Consider the following 18,151-nt stretch of genomic DNA (forward strand, 5'->3'; position numbering starts at 1 on the left):
TTTGCATCGAAAAATGCTGGATATTTTTATCTCTCATGAACGTGTTTTTTTCGTTCCAGAATGTAACAAATGTGATGATGTACAACCAGCCTGCTCTCCATGTCAAGACAGATCAGTAACCATTGATGATTGTCTATGTGCTCATGTTCAGTGCTTATCAAGAAATGTATGCCATTACAACGATATAACGCGACAGGTTCGTCTCATTAAATTTAATATTGGTAAAGAAAAGCATCCATGTTGTGCTTTGCATCTAGTTCTATTCCCCCGATTGTCATTTCCAATACAACCTATGCCCAACACGTCATGCTAAACTTGAATATACACCTCCGTCATAATTTATGAACTTTGGCGGTACCATTGGCTGCAACAGCCTAATGATTTCTGTGGTGGTCAACTCAATTTACGTTTTAAATATATCGTTCCTGATTAAACGGATAGCTCCCTACGTATCAGGCAGTCCCTTTCTAGCACCATATCCCGGAATATGAATTATCTCATACAAAATCGTATCATCCCATCCTCTGATTGTCTGAAATTTTCCGACAATACGGTGAATGCTATTTGAACGCTAAATCACTGACGCTTTTAACAGTACTGTTAAAGAAGCGTCAGTCGTAATCTTTTCGAATGTCGCACGGCTAATATATTGAATCGGCTGGACATCAAATGCAAAACGGTGTTTTATATATTTATATATACCTAATTGTATGTATATCTTTTTGTCAGATTGGAGAAGAGTGGGATGAGGACGTTTGCACTCGTTGTAAATGTTCAGGTGAAACATTCAGCGCAGAAACAGGTTGTTATTCTACTACGTGCTTCGCCACATCTTGTGATACCACTTGTCCACCTTGTCATAACTACGTCACCCAAAGTGGACAGTGCTGTGGAAGTTGCATACCCGTTGGCTGTGACGTGCATGGACAATGCAAAAACGTATGATATATTTTGCCATATTTAATTTATTCTGTTTCATAATAGGGCATATTTGGATTAGAAACGAACTATAGAAACACTCGATTGCTATTTTTTATACTCGAAAAAAATTTTCTACATTAATATAATATTATAATTTTAACGTTTTGATGAACATTTACATCATATTTGAAAATTTAGTTTGTTTATATGTTTCAACTTGGACCCAAATATTGATTTATTGGAATTGTTAATAACAATTGTAAATTTCTTATTTTCCATTTTACGAATTCAGTGTATTTTAAAGTGTGCACTTATAACCATATTTAGCGCTTCATTCTCGGAATTTCTACCTAAACTGTTGCTGAAAAGGGGGGAAATTGTTTGTTAGCTTTAAACAGACTTCTCTTGCAAAACTTTGCAGGACTCGAAGTAAAACCACTTTGTTGAACTCATACACGAATATTATTTATTATCAGATTGGTGAATCATGGAGCGACCAGGACGAATGCAAATCTTACGTATGCATGCTGAACGAGGAAGGAACCCATGTGGTAACTTCATCATATGCATGTGAAGAACCAGAAATACCATCATGTAACTCCTGCTATAAAGTCGAAAGATATACTGAAAATTGCTGCAGTAAATACAGATGTGTACCAGATAGTGTATGCTGTGCGTCTGGATTGCCACAACTGGTACATTGGACTACATAATTTTAGAAAATAAAATGATGTGTATATAGAAAATTTTATTATCTCAATCCCATATATAATATCTTGTTTAATAGGCTATAAACCCGGATGTCTTTATTTAATAAGCTACAAAACCGAACCTATATTCTTCAAAAATTGGGAAACAAATTTATGGCATCGTGAAAAAAGATGAATTTGTTATTATAATATTTGGCGTCATGGGTGTAGAAACAATTCATTACAAATTGATAATTCAGACGTGTGATTCAGACCCTCAACTCGAGATACAGAGTATTGATTTCGAAAAAGTTTTTGTCTGCAAATCCCATTCTATTCGAGTTTAAAAAACTCGACTCCTAGTCTCGGGCAACCGAGTACCAAATGCATACTTCAGACTCGATAACCAGCACACCTCAACATGAATATATGCGTATTTAATATGCTGCGTAAAATTACTCTCTTCATATTTCACATTATAAAATTATACATTACAACAACCTGAAACAACTGGTTTTGGACGTGAATATTCAATATTTTTTTACCTTCTTATTTACGTCACCATCATATTCCTGTACTGTATATATAACAATTTTGAACGTTATTTTTGTATTTCAGCCCTCGTCGAGTTGGCATCCAACAAATTGCGATACATGCCACTGCACTGAACAAATCGATGAAGACACTGGTTTTTATATACATATGTGTGTACGTAAGGCATGTCCACCTGTTGACGAGCAAACCTGTCTTTCAAAGGGGGGATCAATCGTCTCGACTGAAGATGGATGTTGTTCAAAATGCCAAATTGATGCTTGTTTCGAATGCTCTAGGCATATTGCCTCACGTCTTGAATATGTTAGAGTGGATTCTTGTACCTCAGTTGAAGAGATGCCGGTTGCATACTGTGATGGTTTTTGCCGAAGTGGTGCTCTGTGGTCAGCAGTAGGTCTCTCCGACCAATGCTCTCTTTGCCAGCCATCATCTCATGAAACTAGAAAAATCGCAATGAAATGCAAGGATGGATCACAATTTGATTATGAATGGAAAATGGTGACAAGCTGTGGTTGTACGGATTCCTGTGAATGTAATGTTGTCACTCCAACAGAACAACCGGAGGAGCCTGAAGTTTCAGGTTCTGGCGAAGAACCTACCACTCCCCCACCCACTAAAATTCCGGAAATACCAGAAGAATCAGGATCTGGTGAAGAACCCACCACGGCACCACCCACAAAAATTCCGGAAATACCAGAAGAATCAGGATCGGGTGAAGAGCCTACAACGGCACCACCCACTAAAATTCCGGAAATACCAGAAGAATCAGGATCGGGTGAAGAGCCTACCACGGCACCACCCACTAAAATTCCGGAAATACCAGAAGAATCAGGTTCGGGTGAAGAGCCTACCACTCCACCACCCACAAAAATTCCGGAAATACCAGAAGAATCAGGATCGGGTGAAGAGCCCACCACGGCACCACCCACTAAAATTCCGGAAATACCAGAAGAATCAGGATCGGGTGAAGAACCTACCACGGCACCACCCACCAAAATTCCGGAAATACCAGAAGAATCAGGATCTGGTGAAGAGCCTACCACGGCACCACCCACTAAAATTCCAGAAATACCAGAAGAATCTGGATCTGGTGAAGAACCAGCCACACAACCACCTACGAGAATTCCTGAAGAGCCCGAAGAATCAGGTTCAGGATCTGGTGATATAGTTGTTGAAATACCTGAAGAAACTACAACAACAAAACCTCTTCCAACCACCACGACTACTGTTGCAACAACTACTACCACTACAACTCCAGAACCAACGACAACATCTACTACTACAACCCCAGAACCAACGACAACAACTACCACTACTACAACTCCAGAACCAACGACAACAACTGCTACATCAACGACCACTAGCACAACTCAATCAACAACATTCACTTCAACTCCAGAGCCAACGACAACAACAGAAGAGCTGACAACTACGACAACCACAACAACGGAGCCAACTACCACGACTGTAAAAACGACAACTGAAGAGACAGAAGCACCCACCACAACAACGACTACATCTAAACCCCCGAAAACCACTCCAAAACCAATCCCAACAACGACAACAACTACAAAAGCACCCACAACAACTACACAATCTACTACTAGTAGTACGACGACAAAACCAATTGTCACCGTTCTACCGGAAACAACAACAACACAAAAGGCGACAACCAAACCAGCTGAACCCACTTGTTACTGGACAGATTGGATGAGTTCGGACCGCCCAAAAATGCCAAATCGTAATGACGACGAGCGATATGAGCATTTACGTGAAAACAACTTCAAATTCTGTGAAAATCCCACTCAAATTCAATGCCGTCCAGTCGGGAAAACTATTGCGGATTTCGAAAAAACGCAAGAATGGCAAGTGGTCAGTTGTGACGCGAAATCTGGACTTTTCTGTGATGGAAACCAGCAACCAGTTCATCCAGTCTGCGAAGATTATGAAATCAAAGTTTATTGTTGCGACGGAGTAGCCACATTAGCTCCTACAACTGCTGCTTCATCACCTTCGTCTGAAGGAGGTCAGTGGCAATGGCAACACCAGTCTCAATCTGGAGAAGGTGGGAGTCAATCTCAAGGTCAAATTCAAATAGGTACTGGCGACGGCACTCAAATACAGGGTCAATCTCAAAGCCAGGAAGTCAGTGACATCGACGCACATGCTCAATCTATTATCAGTGGGATAGAAAGTAGTCATCAAGCGAACCCATCAGGCGGTGATAGTTCAAGCCAGTCACAGGTTCAAGTGCAGCACCAGTCATCAAGTCAAACATCAGGTCAATCACAAATCCAAATTCAGCACCAGTCATCCTCATCAAGTCATTCACAAACGCAATCACAGCAACAAATTAATGAGGATTTGGCTTCTTTAAATGACCAAGACATCGCACATCTTCTAGGACAACTCGAAAGCAATGGTGAGTTTGCACAAGCGCAATCTCAACAACAGCAACAACTTGAAAGTGCTATGAGCCAGATGAGCTTGGTAAGAACCTAGTTTTAGCACATATAAAAAATTGATCTAATAAAATTGAATGAATAGATGGTGCATGAATAAGGGTCATTAAAATACACCACCCAGAGTAGATAAGAAAACCTTGAATAGATTATGTTTGACTCAACGATAGATATCTTGGTATATAAGTTTTTTATCATTGCAAAATGTTATAAAATTAAATCACATTATAATTAGTTAACCTCATCAATAATCTTTTCGTTTACTTATTAGAAGGACATTTCAAAAATATTTATTTCTAATAAACACAAGTTATTAGAATATATATTATAATTTGTCAGTGTAGTTACATTATTAGATGCTTTTTTATTGGAAAAATAATAAATGTATTATCTATAAAAAATTTTCTTGTTCGTGATATAACAACGTGTATACGTTCATTCTAACAGGGTGATATAGAAAGCGAACTACAAGAGGAACTAAATCAACGTCTATCTTCGGAAAATTCAGGCGAAACTAAAAAAGAAAACATTGACGATGACCTTGCTGAGGAAATCAAAGAACTCGTCAAAGCTTAATTGGAATTTAATGAAACATAATAATACCTGACATCCTAGCAAAAATTAACCAAATGTTCATTCTTTAGTACTAGTACATATTCTGCCGCGCCGTTGATCCAAGATTTATCTATGTATATATATAGTGTACTATATACAAACTTATCACAGTTAAAGCTAATATTAATTTCACAAGAATTAGTTGATTCTTCTCGTTGAAATCTTCACGTTAAAGATATTACACACATTCGTTTGTTTATAGTCATAACGTCGCAGCACTGCCTACGTATTCATGTTGTAGGTCGGTCTGGTTCTGGAACGATATCTTCAAGACAATTTTTTTACATACACAAATTTAAGTTCAATATTTCTCAATTTCCCTATCATCATTTTTATTGTATAATCACAAAAAAACAATTCTTCAATATATGTAGTATATATTTTTTTGGTATATATTTTTCTGACAAACTCATGTTTCGTTATCGTGTCTGGGCAAGGCAATATTATTGCTATTTTGCACATTTGTAGTTTTTAATTTCCCAAATTTAATAACCCTAAACTTTACGTTGAAGACAAATCGTTTCATATAATTCGTAAAAAGCTATCGCAGAAATAGCCATGCTTTTTGTAGAGCTTGTATGTATCAATATATCGAAATCTCAAGTTTTCTAATTATTTCGCGAGCATCGTAACAAAGTGTGACTGTTTGTAAATATTGTTTCATGTGTTTTTGTTGGCTTGTCAAAGATTACAAATGAGACCAATCTCCTCCATTTATGAACCAATTTAGCTGAATTTAATCATTTTGATTTGGTTTATATCTGGCAAGAATATGTCTGTTATGAAATTTATGGCTTGCCACTTTTGTCCAGATAAGATTCAGTTTTGCTCATGTTTGGACGTTTCACAGTTCAAATACTTGTTTGACGACATTCAAACGTGAGGAAAGATAAATGTCTTCTGGACAATATTGGTCAAAATTTGCCAAGCTGTGTGCCGTGATGTACTGCACTTAAAGCAGTATATATCTGTCAGTTAAAAATGGCCCAGCTGATTTTGACCGAGATTGGATTGGACGAATGTAAAAAGTCCGAACCCGCATGTAAGACCGGGAAGTGCAATGAGTGTAAAGTAATTACTAACAACAAATAATTGTAACCGATTTGTAATAAAAATCACACTACCAAGTTAATATTTTTTTTAGCTTATTGCTTGTGAAATGTATATCAATCAACATACCATGTAGATTTATGTGTTTTGATCTATAGTAGATTGCAAAATACACTGCTTTATCTAGACTAGTCGAGGTCTTATGGAGAATGAAAGGGAAAAGATTATAGCATTTTCTTTTATGTGCTCGAGGTCAGGGGTTCGACATGATAATGCGTAATAAGAGAGCAATGCTCAAATTAATGAACACAGAGGGTCGATAACTCATCGCCGCACCGATGGTTTATGCAAAAAATCACGGCATCACATGAAGTTCGCAAAATCAAGACGAAGGATTACAATGACGTGGCGTGTACGGTTGACGGAATAAAACAATGTCCCCATAAGCAAAATTAATATTGGATCTAATGAAAGGGAATTAAAATGAAAGTAAGAGTCTTCTAGCGACGTTCCAGTGTCCGCCATCTTGGTTCACATACTTCATCCATAGGGTCATTTCGTATCCAATAAAACTTAAATAGGCTGTATGCGTTGCTTTCCAAAATTAGGGTTACTATATTTTTGTGACCTCAAAGCGGGGCGCCTCCAAATACCATAGCTGTGATCTTTACAACTTCAAATTTATCGATTTTACATTAGGAGCCTACATTTAAAACCACCCCGGCTGTCTTCATTGACCATATTGCCGAGTTCATGCCCTTTCTGTCTAATTTTCGGTTTCGGTTCAAAAAACAGAACGGATTTACGATAAGCACCCTTTTGGCGTACGGGGCTCACACGTAACAAATTGTAGCAATAGTCCACTAATAAAACAACGGAACAAAGAAAATCACGATTCCGCTTTCAGTAAGTAGACTACCGGTCCGCTGCACAGCAACAACAGTATCGCGAACATGCTGATTCGTAATGTTCGTGTAATATGCTGACTGTCTAAACGCCAAAGCGGGACTTTTGGCTGACCGGCCGGGACAAAACGTTGAAAAGTGTGACTGTCCTGCCTAAAACGAGACGTATGGTAAGCCTATTCAAAATGGAACTAAAAATGGACGAATTGATCGCAGCGAAGCGATTGCATTCATTTTATTGAACTTACCATTTTGGAAAATTTTGCACCAAAGGTAGCATTGATTTCTTCCGCTGACATTTTTCCATTTTCTGTCTTCACGAAAGTCTTAGAGTCATTAAAAATTTCAAACGGTCCGTCTCGAACATTTTTCACGTTTTAGTTTGGGAGCCACTGTCTGTGTCATTATCATATATATATATATATATATATATATATCAGGGATGGCGAACCACTGACCCGCGGGTCACAAAGTGACCCACCGCGTTTTATTCGTGACCCGCCAAGGCACGAATATAATAAAAAACTAACATATCAGTGATGAAAAATGATAAAACCGGCCTTAAATTAATCTGGCGAAAACTAAATTATTATAATATACCGTCAGTTGGGCAGTCAGGGCTGCGATCGCTCATATTCAAATTGTCAATTTCCCGGCCGGTATGGTAATTTCCAAACCCCCTAATCTTGGACGCATGTCTGCACTCTGCACCGCTGTGTGTGTACTGTTATTCAGCTATTGGCTCTGAAATCGTTTATGACATAACAATGCAATTGATGTCCATTTCTCGCAACAGATTGTCTCTTTCGGAAGTGTATCTGCGGACTGTTTTAGGGGTTATACGAGAAGTAGATGCTACTTTGCATTTTATTAGTTTCTCGCCTACAATGCTGTTAGGAAAACAAAATCTTTCAGACCTGAAATAAAAACCTATAAATCCGAAATAACAATGGTGCAGTGTAAAAGTGCCTCAATGTGGTTGAGAGCTGATCAAAAAATATAAAACTATCAGAGTGGGTGTCCCTCCAAACTCTTTGGAACCGTAAAACATTTTGTCGCATCATCCTAAAAGTTTTTGTTAATTCATATGCGTGTTTTCGTACTCTAATTTCATAAAATTATGCCAGAAAAAGTCCCTGATAGAAGTGCTGCATAAGTAAATCATAAAAATTACACCAAATACATCAGAAGCTTATAATATTTGTTTCAGAAGTTTCGTATAGATACAAACATTGATTAAATATCTGTGACCCACTCTCATCTGTTCCGCGATAAAAATATAATTTTTGACCCATTCATTGAAAAAGGTTCGCCATCCCTGATATATATGGTCCGAGAAGAAGTGAATTTTTGTAACCAACTCAAAATTGTTCTTCTTATTGCAAATTGCGCCGTGGGGATTTGGTAGAGCTGGACGTGGATAGCATATTTGTGAATTATGGTCAGTTCGTAACTTCTACTAGTTTGAATACAAAATAAACAACAAGATTTTTTCGAATCGCGGTTTAACATAACTAAGGGTAGGAGGCAGGAGTACTTCTCATTAAAAAAAACGGCTTGAGGTATCTCAGACTGTATTAGCGTTCAGGTCGTATTTGCAGACATTGGAGTTTTTACTTGCGGTTTAACTAAAACTTTATAAAGATAGTTAATAAGGCTGTATAGTTTAAGTCGTATTTTTAAACATCGGAGTTCAACTAAGAAATCGTACGACTTTCCTAAAAAAATGATATATTGTATTTCAGAGCTATAGTCTGTCTAAATATTCTTGATTCTGAGTGGTAATTGAAACTTTTGTCAAGCCGGAGTCAGCTTTTCGAATCGTCCCGGACCGTTTGGAACTTCCTGACTATATGCCCTTTAGTTACTCATTTGGACAAGACTATTGGTAATGAGTAAAATACGACACACGTTTGACTCTATCGAATATTTTAAATAGATAAAATCCCTGTGCACTAAAATGATGATTTTATAAATATGGTGCTGCAGCACAATGAACAAAATTTTTCACTTCATAATAAAACAATAAAGTTAGTTATTTTGTATTAAATTCAACGTTTTTAAAGAAAATTAGTTGAGAATTACAGTGCGTTTGCAAACAATACATAAAACTAAATGACCAATAAAAAGAAAAAGTAATTCCAACAAAAACTTTAAGTATTAAAAATTGGCACTAAGGCAATAATTAAACATAATATTAATTGATGTATTTATCCATAGCCAACAACAGTCGTTTCTCTGACTTATATATAAAAGGTTAATGGATTGAATATTCGTATAAGTTTTGAAGCAATCTTATGTCGAGCCTGGCCATATTACACAATTTCCAATCAATCTAAGGAGGACATCATACCCTTATAAATCGAATGATGACATGCAGACCAATATGTATTTACATGACTTATAAAAACCAGCCCTTTATAATATATTTTATGCAAAGTATATATAGATTCCGTATCATTTAAAATTTCCAAGTAATTCGTCAGTGAGTTTACAAATCTCAGATGCTGTTAGACATGAGAATTGTCCAGAAATGACGTCGCAATGTTGCTGTGTATCAAACAACATTTTCTTTGTCTGCTTTCTTCAAGGCTTCTAATAAGTTTTCCTCAGGTGTACTTACAAGTGGCCATGTTTCATTAATTTCTTCATCATTTCGACTATCTTCAGTTTTCTTGATTCCATTAGTGCAAGGTTCTTTACTGTCTTTGTCCTCATCGCTCTCTTCGGCGAGTTCTTTCTCGTTTTTTAGTGATGTTTTTTCATTCACGCTGTTTTCCGAGTCTGATCGCTCCAATTCTAACCAAAAAATATATTTCTATATAAATATATATATATAAAAGAAACAAATATGAATCTAGAAGGAAAATGAATTGTTTTGAATTTGTCTCCAATCAGAATTATCTTAACAGCGATTGGCAATCATTACGTAGACTAACCGTTCCCACATTAGGATATATTATTGAAAATGTCAAAAAAGTCAAAAACATAATACAGGGCTGAATTTATACTGTGAGCGGCTTGATGAGGGCATATGCTATGTTTTTTGCGTAGCCATGACGCCATAGAGAATGCATTATGACACCATAAAAGATTCCATATACTACGCAAATGTATTATGGCGTCATAAATATATTTTTAAATTGCGTGCAATACGACATTTTATACACATGCAAGATACTTCACCCGCTAATCACCCAAATAGATAGGATAGTAAGTTCAATTTTAAAACACTTTGAGAAACTCAAGGCTGTAATGGTAAATCCGGTCATGGCCCTATACATCTAACAAAACAAGAACTGCAGAATGATATGACGAGATTTACCTTGTAATTTGAGAAACTATGAAATATAATTGGGAGACATGATTATAGTCACACGTTGTAAAAATATTCGACCCGATTTGCTAAGCATTAACCAGAATGCCGCATTCGCGTACAATGACATTGTCGTAAAAATATCTTCCTTCAAGGCATTTCGATATACAACTAGAAAGATTTCGAAATAAAGGAGACTAATAAAATATTCTTACGCTTTTCTTCGTCCTCAAATTCAATGTCTGGTGTCTCAGAGTTTTTCTTTCCACAAAACCTCTGATAAATTCGATATAAAGTGATCAGAAGAAGAGCTTCGAATGCCTGAAAAATATTAATTTTATTCGTAGGTTGCATTATAAAGTCGAGTGGGTCGGCTATGTATTCATTTAAATCCGCAATTCGCGAGGCAACCTTAAATCCATTGCTTACAACTTGATTTCTTTGATTTACAGTACTTTTTCTTCCGATTGATACATTTTGATGATCGCAATATAATATTTATTTGAACGCTTTCCAGGGGTTCCCAAAGTTGAATGACCGGGGACCGAAATAAGAAGCGGAAGGAAGAATACTCGCAGGCGGCTGCAAGGGGCCGATACCGGTAAGTATAATTAAGATACCGATATAATTGGATTGTTTCGAAATCACACGTGTTTAAATTGCGATAGTGACGTAACAATTGGCGGTATCTAGAACGCAAAAAGAAAAGTAAAAACATAATGTAATAAACTATTTTACTTAATTCGGTTCGGTGGGCCTTATCAACTTGTTACGCGGGCAGCGGTTTGGGACCCACTGCTTTAGTCACAACATTCCGGTTCGTATATATATGATTTAGGTATAAATTTTAGCTCAATTTAATTAAGATGGAAGAATCAACATTGCTTAAAAACCGCAAAAATGCGCTACGTTCGACGCGACTGTCACAAAAGCATTTATAGATAACACAATTTGTGTATTTTGTAGAAAAAGCATTGTACATAGTCTTCAAACAGTCCAATTTCAGAATCATGGTGGGGTTTGCCAGTTTTTAAGTATATATTCTATGTAAACTACAACGAATTTACTGTACTTTGATGTCCCAAACTCAGTCCGGTGCTAATGGTCAGAGATATCACAAACCTCGTCATTATGAGATTAAAAGTTTATATCAAAACACGGGGCATTAAATTCCACTTGATATTTGGTACCTAGTTTTTTTGTTATTCCTATTACCAATATTTATACTTGTATTATCAATTTATTGTAATAATTGTCTTTATACATACCGTACGTTGTTTAGAAAATGACTAATGTTTACCTAGTATATGATTTGACATGTTTGTATACGCATGTTATGAAATCGCGTTCAGAAAAGGATTTTATCAAGCATGGACTATATATCGGCTTCATTTCAATGGTGCATATCCGGAACCGAAGTTGTTATTGAATAAGTAGGGATATCTGGTTAGGATAACCTCGCTTGGAGGACACATTCTCTTCATTGGACGATTTAATTTCTATCGCGACTTCGCTATTGTTTTTTAAATATTGATAACTACGATCCCGCAAGGTAACGATATATAGGAATGGCAATAAAACAGCTTAATCATATGGTGAGTGGTGACCCACGGCCCCTTGTCTGGTTACTTGTATAAGCCTGATACAGGAACGATTGCATTCAAATTTTTATATACAAAACTTCTTCCTATTGAATTAGCTTGAATTAGCTTAGTTTATTTAATTAGCCATATAATGTACTGAACGGAAGGCTAAAAGCGGACGTTTATAACAATATAATTGGTTTATAACAATAAATATTGGCCTCTTGGTCGACTCTTGATGATAAATCGCATACCAAGCACATAATGGATGTTCTCCCGAGCATCGTCACAATAGTTCAATTCTCTATCAATAGCCAATCAGGAGGTTTATGGTAACCTAACAAGCAAAATTTAGCGCTCTGCTCAGGGAGTTTTTGCACAGAGAGATTTTAAGCATGATTATATAAACCTTGTCTCGATCTGTATGGTTTGAATTCAAGTTTTACGTTATATTTTTTAAATATGGTTATAAATTAAATAACTCAGTAGCCAGTTTGCTGTAATATGAGTTTTGCTTTTGCTGCAGTAATGGAAGAACGATCCCTAAGTCAGGATGGAATAGGCCATAATTAGTTGTAAGTACATACACTGAAAAAAAAATTAAAACTCTGTCACAAAATGGCGATTTGCAAAAGTTCAACCAGTTTGCAGAATCCAAACCAAACACTCAAACTAACAATCTAAAGCTGTGTAATAGTCCAATATAGGTACTCCCGTAGTGTGTGTACCAGGTTAGTGTTAGGCCATAATTTTATTCCGATTTTCCTTATTTTAGTTCTATTGCGAGTTCGGGGACAGTCTGTGTTAGCCAAGTGGATAATCCCATGTCCATAGGTTTCAGTCCCTTTACACAACTTGATGTAAAGTAGTTGACCAAAATTAGTTACCTCCATATTGGCACACATTTCTGGAGCTCCCCATATAAAATGATTTTTAGGCGTCAAAAGTCAGGGAACATTAATTCGATATGAAAGATAGGTCAAATATTCACATATAGTAAAACAAAACGTTTAGCACTAACCCTAGTAAACTATAGCATGAAGTACAAATAGGTATCAGACTAGGGTAGATCAATATTTATTTGTTATCATTTTTATCTGCGTCTTTCTTGTTTTAGCCATCATTAACACTTAGCAAAGTTACAAACTTGAGTGCAATTGTACCTGAACGTCAACCAAGCGTCAACCGCTGAAATCAGGAAACTAGAAAAAATATCCAAACATTTATGATGATTTGAATACCTGAAAGGCCATGTATATGATGGGCAACAATATCATGACGCCAACGAGAATAGGATCAAATGCAAGCTTTAACACCGTTCCACACAATTGTACATTTTGACATCCCGTTTCCACACATATTGTCCGACTGAAATTTAAAAGTAATATTCTGTAAATATTTCGGATCTTATGGAGTTTATAGGTAATGGCGAGCTTTAACGGTTCACTTTAAATATATATTTCTTGTTGTGTAGGCTACGTGCCCTAACAAATTGATTAAGTTTGTGAATGGGTGGTATATAAGTTAACTCACCATGATTTTTGATTTTCTCGAAAAAGGCGAGCAAAACAAAATCCAAAAATATATCCTGTCATTGGTAGTATGGCTGCACAATAGACAACTTCAGTCGGAAAGAAATAAAAGAATTTGTCACCAAGAAGCAGACCAGCGAGAATAGCAAAGGTGATACTACAGATAACAAGCATTACAGCTCCAAACTGAAAAATAGAACTAAATTACCAAAGGAGAAAAGAGCCAAGAGAGAAACCAGGTTATGTTATGGTCAAGGACTGAGGGAAAAAATAATTTTAATTACAGCTACGTGTTTTTGTCCGGATTATGCCTGTTTTCACTCATTTCTCATTTCAAGATATCACTTCGCCATAGTAATATCATACTGCAACAATTTTGAATTGCGACACTGCTTGTGATTATTATTATTATTGGAATTAGCTCTTTAGAGCAGGTGTGCGCAACCTCTAATACAGGCGGGCCAGATACAAATGATTGGGTGGAACCGCGGGCTAGTAGTTGTAGGCACAAAAAAAAAACATTGTAATGTCAGAGGCCCAAATAATAAATTGGACTTAGGTATAGGCATTGGAACGCGAAGGGATTGTAATTACAAGTCAGATTATACTAAATTGAAAACTTGTTTCGCGGGCCGCAGACCATTCAAAATTGGCACTTATCCGCGAGCCGCCCAATTTTTTCTTGCGGGCCGCATTTGGCCAGCGGGCCGCCGGTTGCACACCTCTGCTTTAAAGTATTGAGTCTTCCATGAAAACAGTGGTATTAGTCAATTTTATAAAAACTTTCTCACCCGCATAACATGTACTGTCCATTTAGGGCGATAATGTTTGATTGCAATCCCAACACTGACTGGTACGATCGTCAGAGCTACGTTCAAAATAATTTTATCAAACGGAACTATCTCGCTGCTGTCAATCGGTATTATATATCGAGAGTAGCAGAAAAGTAAAAATGGCATCATTCCAAGTCCAAGTACGGATGAACATGTTGTCATAAGAATACTGAAAATATTATAGAAATAATTGAATGAGAATTCAGAGCATGGAAATGACATGACATATATGAGTAAAAACCCTGTAGTGAAGTACAACTCTCGTTCAGGTCCGTGAGTGATAATAAGTGCAAAATTGAAATAAATAAAACAGTTCATTGTTTCTAGTTTACATAGTTTCAACAATTTGATGTTGATGTTGATGTCAAAACTATTTGTGGTGCGTACCCGAAATCCGCCACTATATTTAAAATTAGAATATTGTTTAATAGTTAAGATTTGGGAACATTCATGTGAGTTTTACATGAGTGGATTGGGCAATGTCTCACGGATAACAGACATGATGAAATAACCTCGGTTTATACTCGGCACTCGTACTATCGTGCAATATATTATAAAGTGAAAGGTTTACTGTATTAGCAACTACATAATAATTTACCAACCTTAGATTCATGTCACCATTGATAGCAAATGCCAGCATGTTAGACAGGTTTCCTCCTGGGCAACACCCGCATATTAGAACTGCAATTGCAGGATAAACATCGAGATTGAACGCCCGAGTCAATGCAAATGCACCCAAAGGCATAATTCCATACTGCGAAATGAGAGCGATAATGACACCTTTCGGTCTCTTTACGTGCTTCATAATTTCAGTTACAGTCATTGTACATCCTGAAACAACAAAAATTCATAATCTTATTCATCATTCGCAATTGTTTCTATATTATGGCGATTTAGTGACGAAGGTTAATTAGAACTCAAGATTAGTTCGTATGAAAATACCAACCCGGAAGAACGTTTCTGGATGCTACAATTTTTCTTTAAAGTTATTTCACAAACTTTGAAGGTTGGAAAATGGAAATTCAATATATATACAGGGTGTCCGTAAAGTCTGGACACATATGATAATTAGATTAGTTAATAATGCACTTCATAAATTGTGAGGTGACACAAACATATGATTTTTGTTATGTACACTTTCTCCTTTACCATACCCCAGAAAAAGAAATCAAGTGGACTAGGTTCTGGAGAACTTGAAAAACACTTCACAGATTGGATCACAGATTTAATGCACTTGAAAATATTTTTTAAATAAAAATAAAAAGGTGGTAAAAAGAGACAGGTGTGGGACATGATATTTTTGAGACACGGAGTAATAAACTCATGGTCCAGCAAGGATCTAATTCATTAAAAATTACCTAATGACGTCATAACGCTGCAGAGTGCGACGATAGTAGTTCCACTGAGAGCCATATTGAGGGCAACGTTTCGTGGAACTTTGAAAAGCGTGTAGAAATAGTACATACTCTCTGACATCATTTCTTGAAGCAAAGTTTCGTTTGACATTACTTGTATCATTACATGAGATGCATTATCGGCGTCTAATAATATGTCTTTTAGTTCTTGTGGCGGGAGTCTCGTTTCAAGAATGTCTCGAAGGCGCTCTGGAAGAAGGGCTTTGGAAATATCGTCATTTTGATAAATGTATATACGTAGCTCTTCCATCGTCATGTTACCAGAAAACATGACTACAACCATTTCATCTGGAATTCTATCAGCTTTTAACATTTCTTCTATCTTGGGTGGAAAACGAGAAAGAACAAATGTTCGATTTCTCATTAATTTGACTCGCACCTCTTCCATTGTCGTTTTCCCCTCCCCAACATCACGGATTACAGTCTCGTCCAAATACCCTTCATCTACTATCATTCTAATTTGTGCTATTTCTACATTACGCATTGAAATCGTTGTGGGAAGAATCGCAGTCGTGGTAGAAATACCGTTGTCACACATTGTACCATTATCAAATAATCCTGTTTTCATTAGTGTAGCTCTAAATTCATCTCCAGATATATTTCCGCTAAAATAATCTTGGAACAAATTTTTTAACTTGTTTTTAGTGTCCATTGTCATGTTTTCTGTAATGTTTTCAATATCTGAAAAGCTCTCTATCGGAATGCTGCAGATTTTTATTATCTTTTCCTGATTTTTGTCATCTTCCATCGATTCTTCCATTATGATTTGTCCATTCACCACACTAAATGTGGCATTTCGATTTTTCCTTAGAATTTCGTTTATCTGGCCAATGATATCAGAGTATGGTTTCATTTTGTCATTATAGTAAACATCTTCATCGTCTTCTGGATAATTTGATTTTCTCAATCTATCTTTAGTTGAGTCGTATATCATACTTTCTATCCATTTATTTCCGCCATTTAACAACCATTTTGTCCATAAGTCAGTTTTATCTGTGATATTACTTTCAAATAAATGAGACCTGAAAATCATATCCATAATTAACTGATTTCCCATTTCTTCTGTGTCATTTTCGAACAAGGAAAATTCACCCGATCCATAAACAGAACTGCCAGATGTTAAGTCTATCTTTGGTAGCTTGAGACTATTCAGAAAATCCCCTTTAAATGCAGAACTAAAGTACTCATCAAGGTTCATGCCATCTGCTAGTTGATCAAGAATTTCGTCAGTGGATGAATAACCGAATGACGCTTTAGCGCTAAACAAAAGCCACAAAGCTACTATCCGTACGCTGCAAATCATATTTAGTTTTGGCTTTTAACTGAAAGAAAAATATTAACCGATAAAAAATGTGATTCTATTATCTAGGAGATATCTATATTTTGCTAATTAACCTATACAGTATTTAATAATATACAAAATAATATATATGTACATTTTATATTACATAATTTTTTTATTTATTTCAAATTACCAAGTGTCCTTAAATATCAGGAGTTTCCTTTTTACCATATCTTAATTTACTTCATTTTCATCTTTACTGTACAACATTTTACAAGCTGAAACATACTGCAAAGCAGTCAACACTTTTTTCATCGTCTCTTGTTTTTATTCTGATGAATAGATTTTGTGAAAAATAGATGTTGATTACACAATATTACCTAAACCTGATATCAGACATTTTTATTCTTCAGTTATGTTGGTACAATTAACTTAGTGATGGCGCTCTCGGAAATGCCACTGTTTGTCGAATAAACATTGCTTTTACTCATCACTTATATGACGATGGTCATATATATAATTAAAATTATGCTGCTGCGGCATTAAAGATGACCAAACAAAACAGATAAGACTGTTTGCCATCATAATTTATAAATTTTACCAGAGCACAGTTGATTTACGTACATACCATATGGGCGGTTCTGCTTTGCACAATATCGTCGATAAAACAGTAAATAACTCGGAACTATAATAAAAAAAGTGCCAAATTTATATTAATTCAGAGTATTTAAGGGAAAACAACAAGTCGAAATGCACTTTTTTTTAAACAAAAACCGAAGTATATTGTTCTCCAAACCGAGTCCGCGACTTGGATATGACGAATATTTTGAAACAAAAATTTCGATATGAAATCTGATATAAAAATAAAATTTTCTTGGAATTTTATTCTTTGCTACTTAGAGAGGGGATTCTTAACGAATGACCAAGGGCAGCAAAACATACCATTGGAATAATATCAATTCGTAAGCGTTTATTAATTTTCTGCAACTAGTTAGA

At 36.1% G+C, this 18,151-nt stretch overlaps 2 protein-coding genes across 6 annotated transcripts in view; one reads left to right on the forward strand and one right to left on the reverse strand.

The window, feature by feature from the left end:
- LOC120343047 (mucin-5B-like) overlaps window positions 1-6,477 on the forward strand; it is a 33,467-nt gene extending 26,990 nt beyond the window's left edge. For all 5 annotated transcript variants that reach the window (XM_039412115.2, XM_039412118.2, XM_078110957.1 and 2 more), the window contains 5 exons: window positions 60-196; window positions 730-939; window positions 1,398-1,616; window positions 2,229-4,652; window positions 5,072-6,477. In XM_039412115.2, coding sequence (XP_039268049.2) covers window positions 60-196; window positions 730-939; window positions 1,398-1,616; window positions 2,229-4,652; window positions 5,072-5,200 — 3,119 coding nt within the window. In that variant the 3' untranslated portion in view covers window positions 5,201-6,477. The remainder of the gene's footprint in view (window positions 1-59; window positions 197-729; window positions 940-1,397; window positions 1,617-2,228; window positions 4,653-5,071) is intronic.
- A 2,705-nt stretch (window positions 6,478-9,182) lies between these two features.
- LOC120342401 (uncharacterized) lies at window positions 9,183-17,835 on the reverse strand. The gene is made up of 8 exons (XM_039411215.2): window positions 17,784-17,835; window positions 15,817-17,195; window positions 15,061-15,289; window positions 14,417-14,627; window positions 13,627-13,811; window positions 13,335-13,461; window positions 10,726-10,831; window positions 9,183-9,993 (listed from the first exon to the last, which is right to left on the reverse strand). Exons 2-8 carry the CDS (start codon window positions 17,174-17,176, stop codon window positions 9,752-9,754), a joined length of 2,460 nt encoding a protein of 819 aa, XP_039267149.2. The 5' UTR covers window positions 17,177-17,195; window positions 17,784-17,835; the 3' UTR covers window positions 9,183-9,751.
- Window positions 17,836-18,151: the final 316 nt, after the last annotated feature.

Source organism: Styela clava, chromosome 3 (assembly GCF_964204865.1).
Source record: "Styela clava chromosome 3, kaStyClav1.hap1.2, whole genome shotgun sequence".
Lineage (NCBI taxonomy): Eukaryota > Metazoa > Chordata > Ascidiacea > Stolidobranchia > Styelidae > Styela > Styela clava.

Coding starts and splice junctions, on each gene's coding strand:
- LOC120342401 (XM_039411215.2), bottom strand. CDS start 17,176: ATGATTTGCAGCGTACGGATAGTAGCTTTGTGGCTTTTGTTTAGCGCT. Junction 13,462..13,626: donor CGAGAAAATCAAAAATCATG/GTGAGTTAACTT, acceptor TTTAAATTTCAG/TCGGACAATATGTGTGGAAA. Junction 9,994..10,725: donor ATTTGAGGACGAAGAAAAGC/GTAAGAATATTT, acceptor TTTTTTGGTTAG/AATTGGAGCGATCAGACTCG.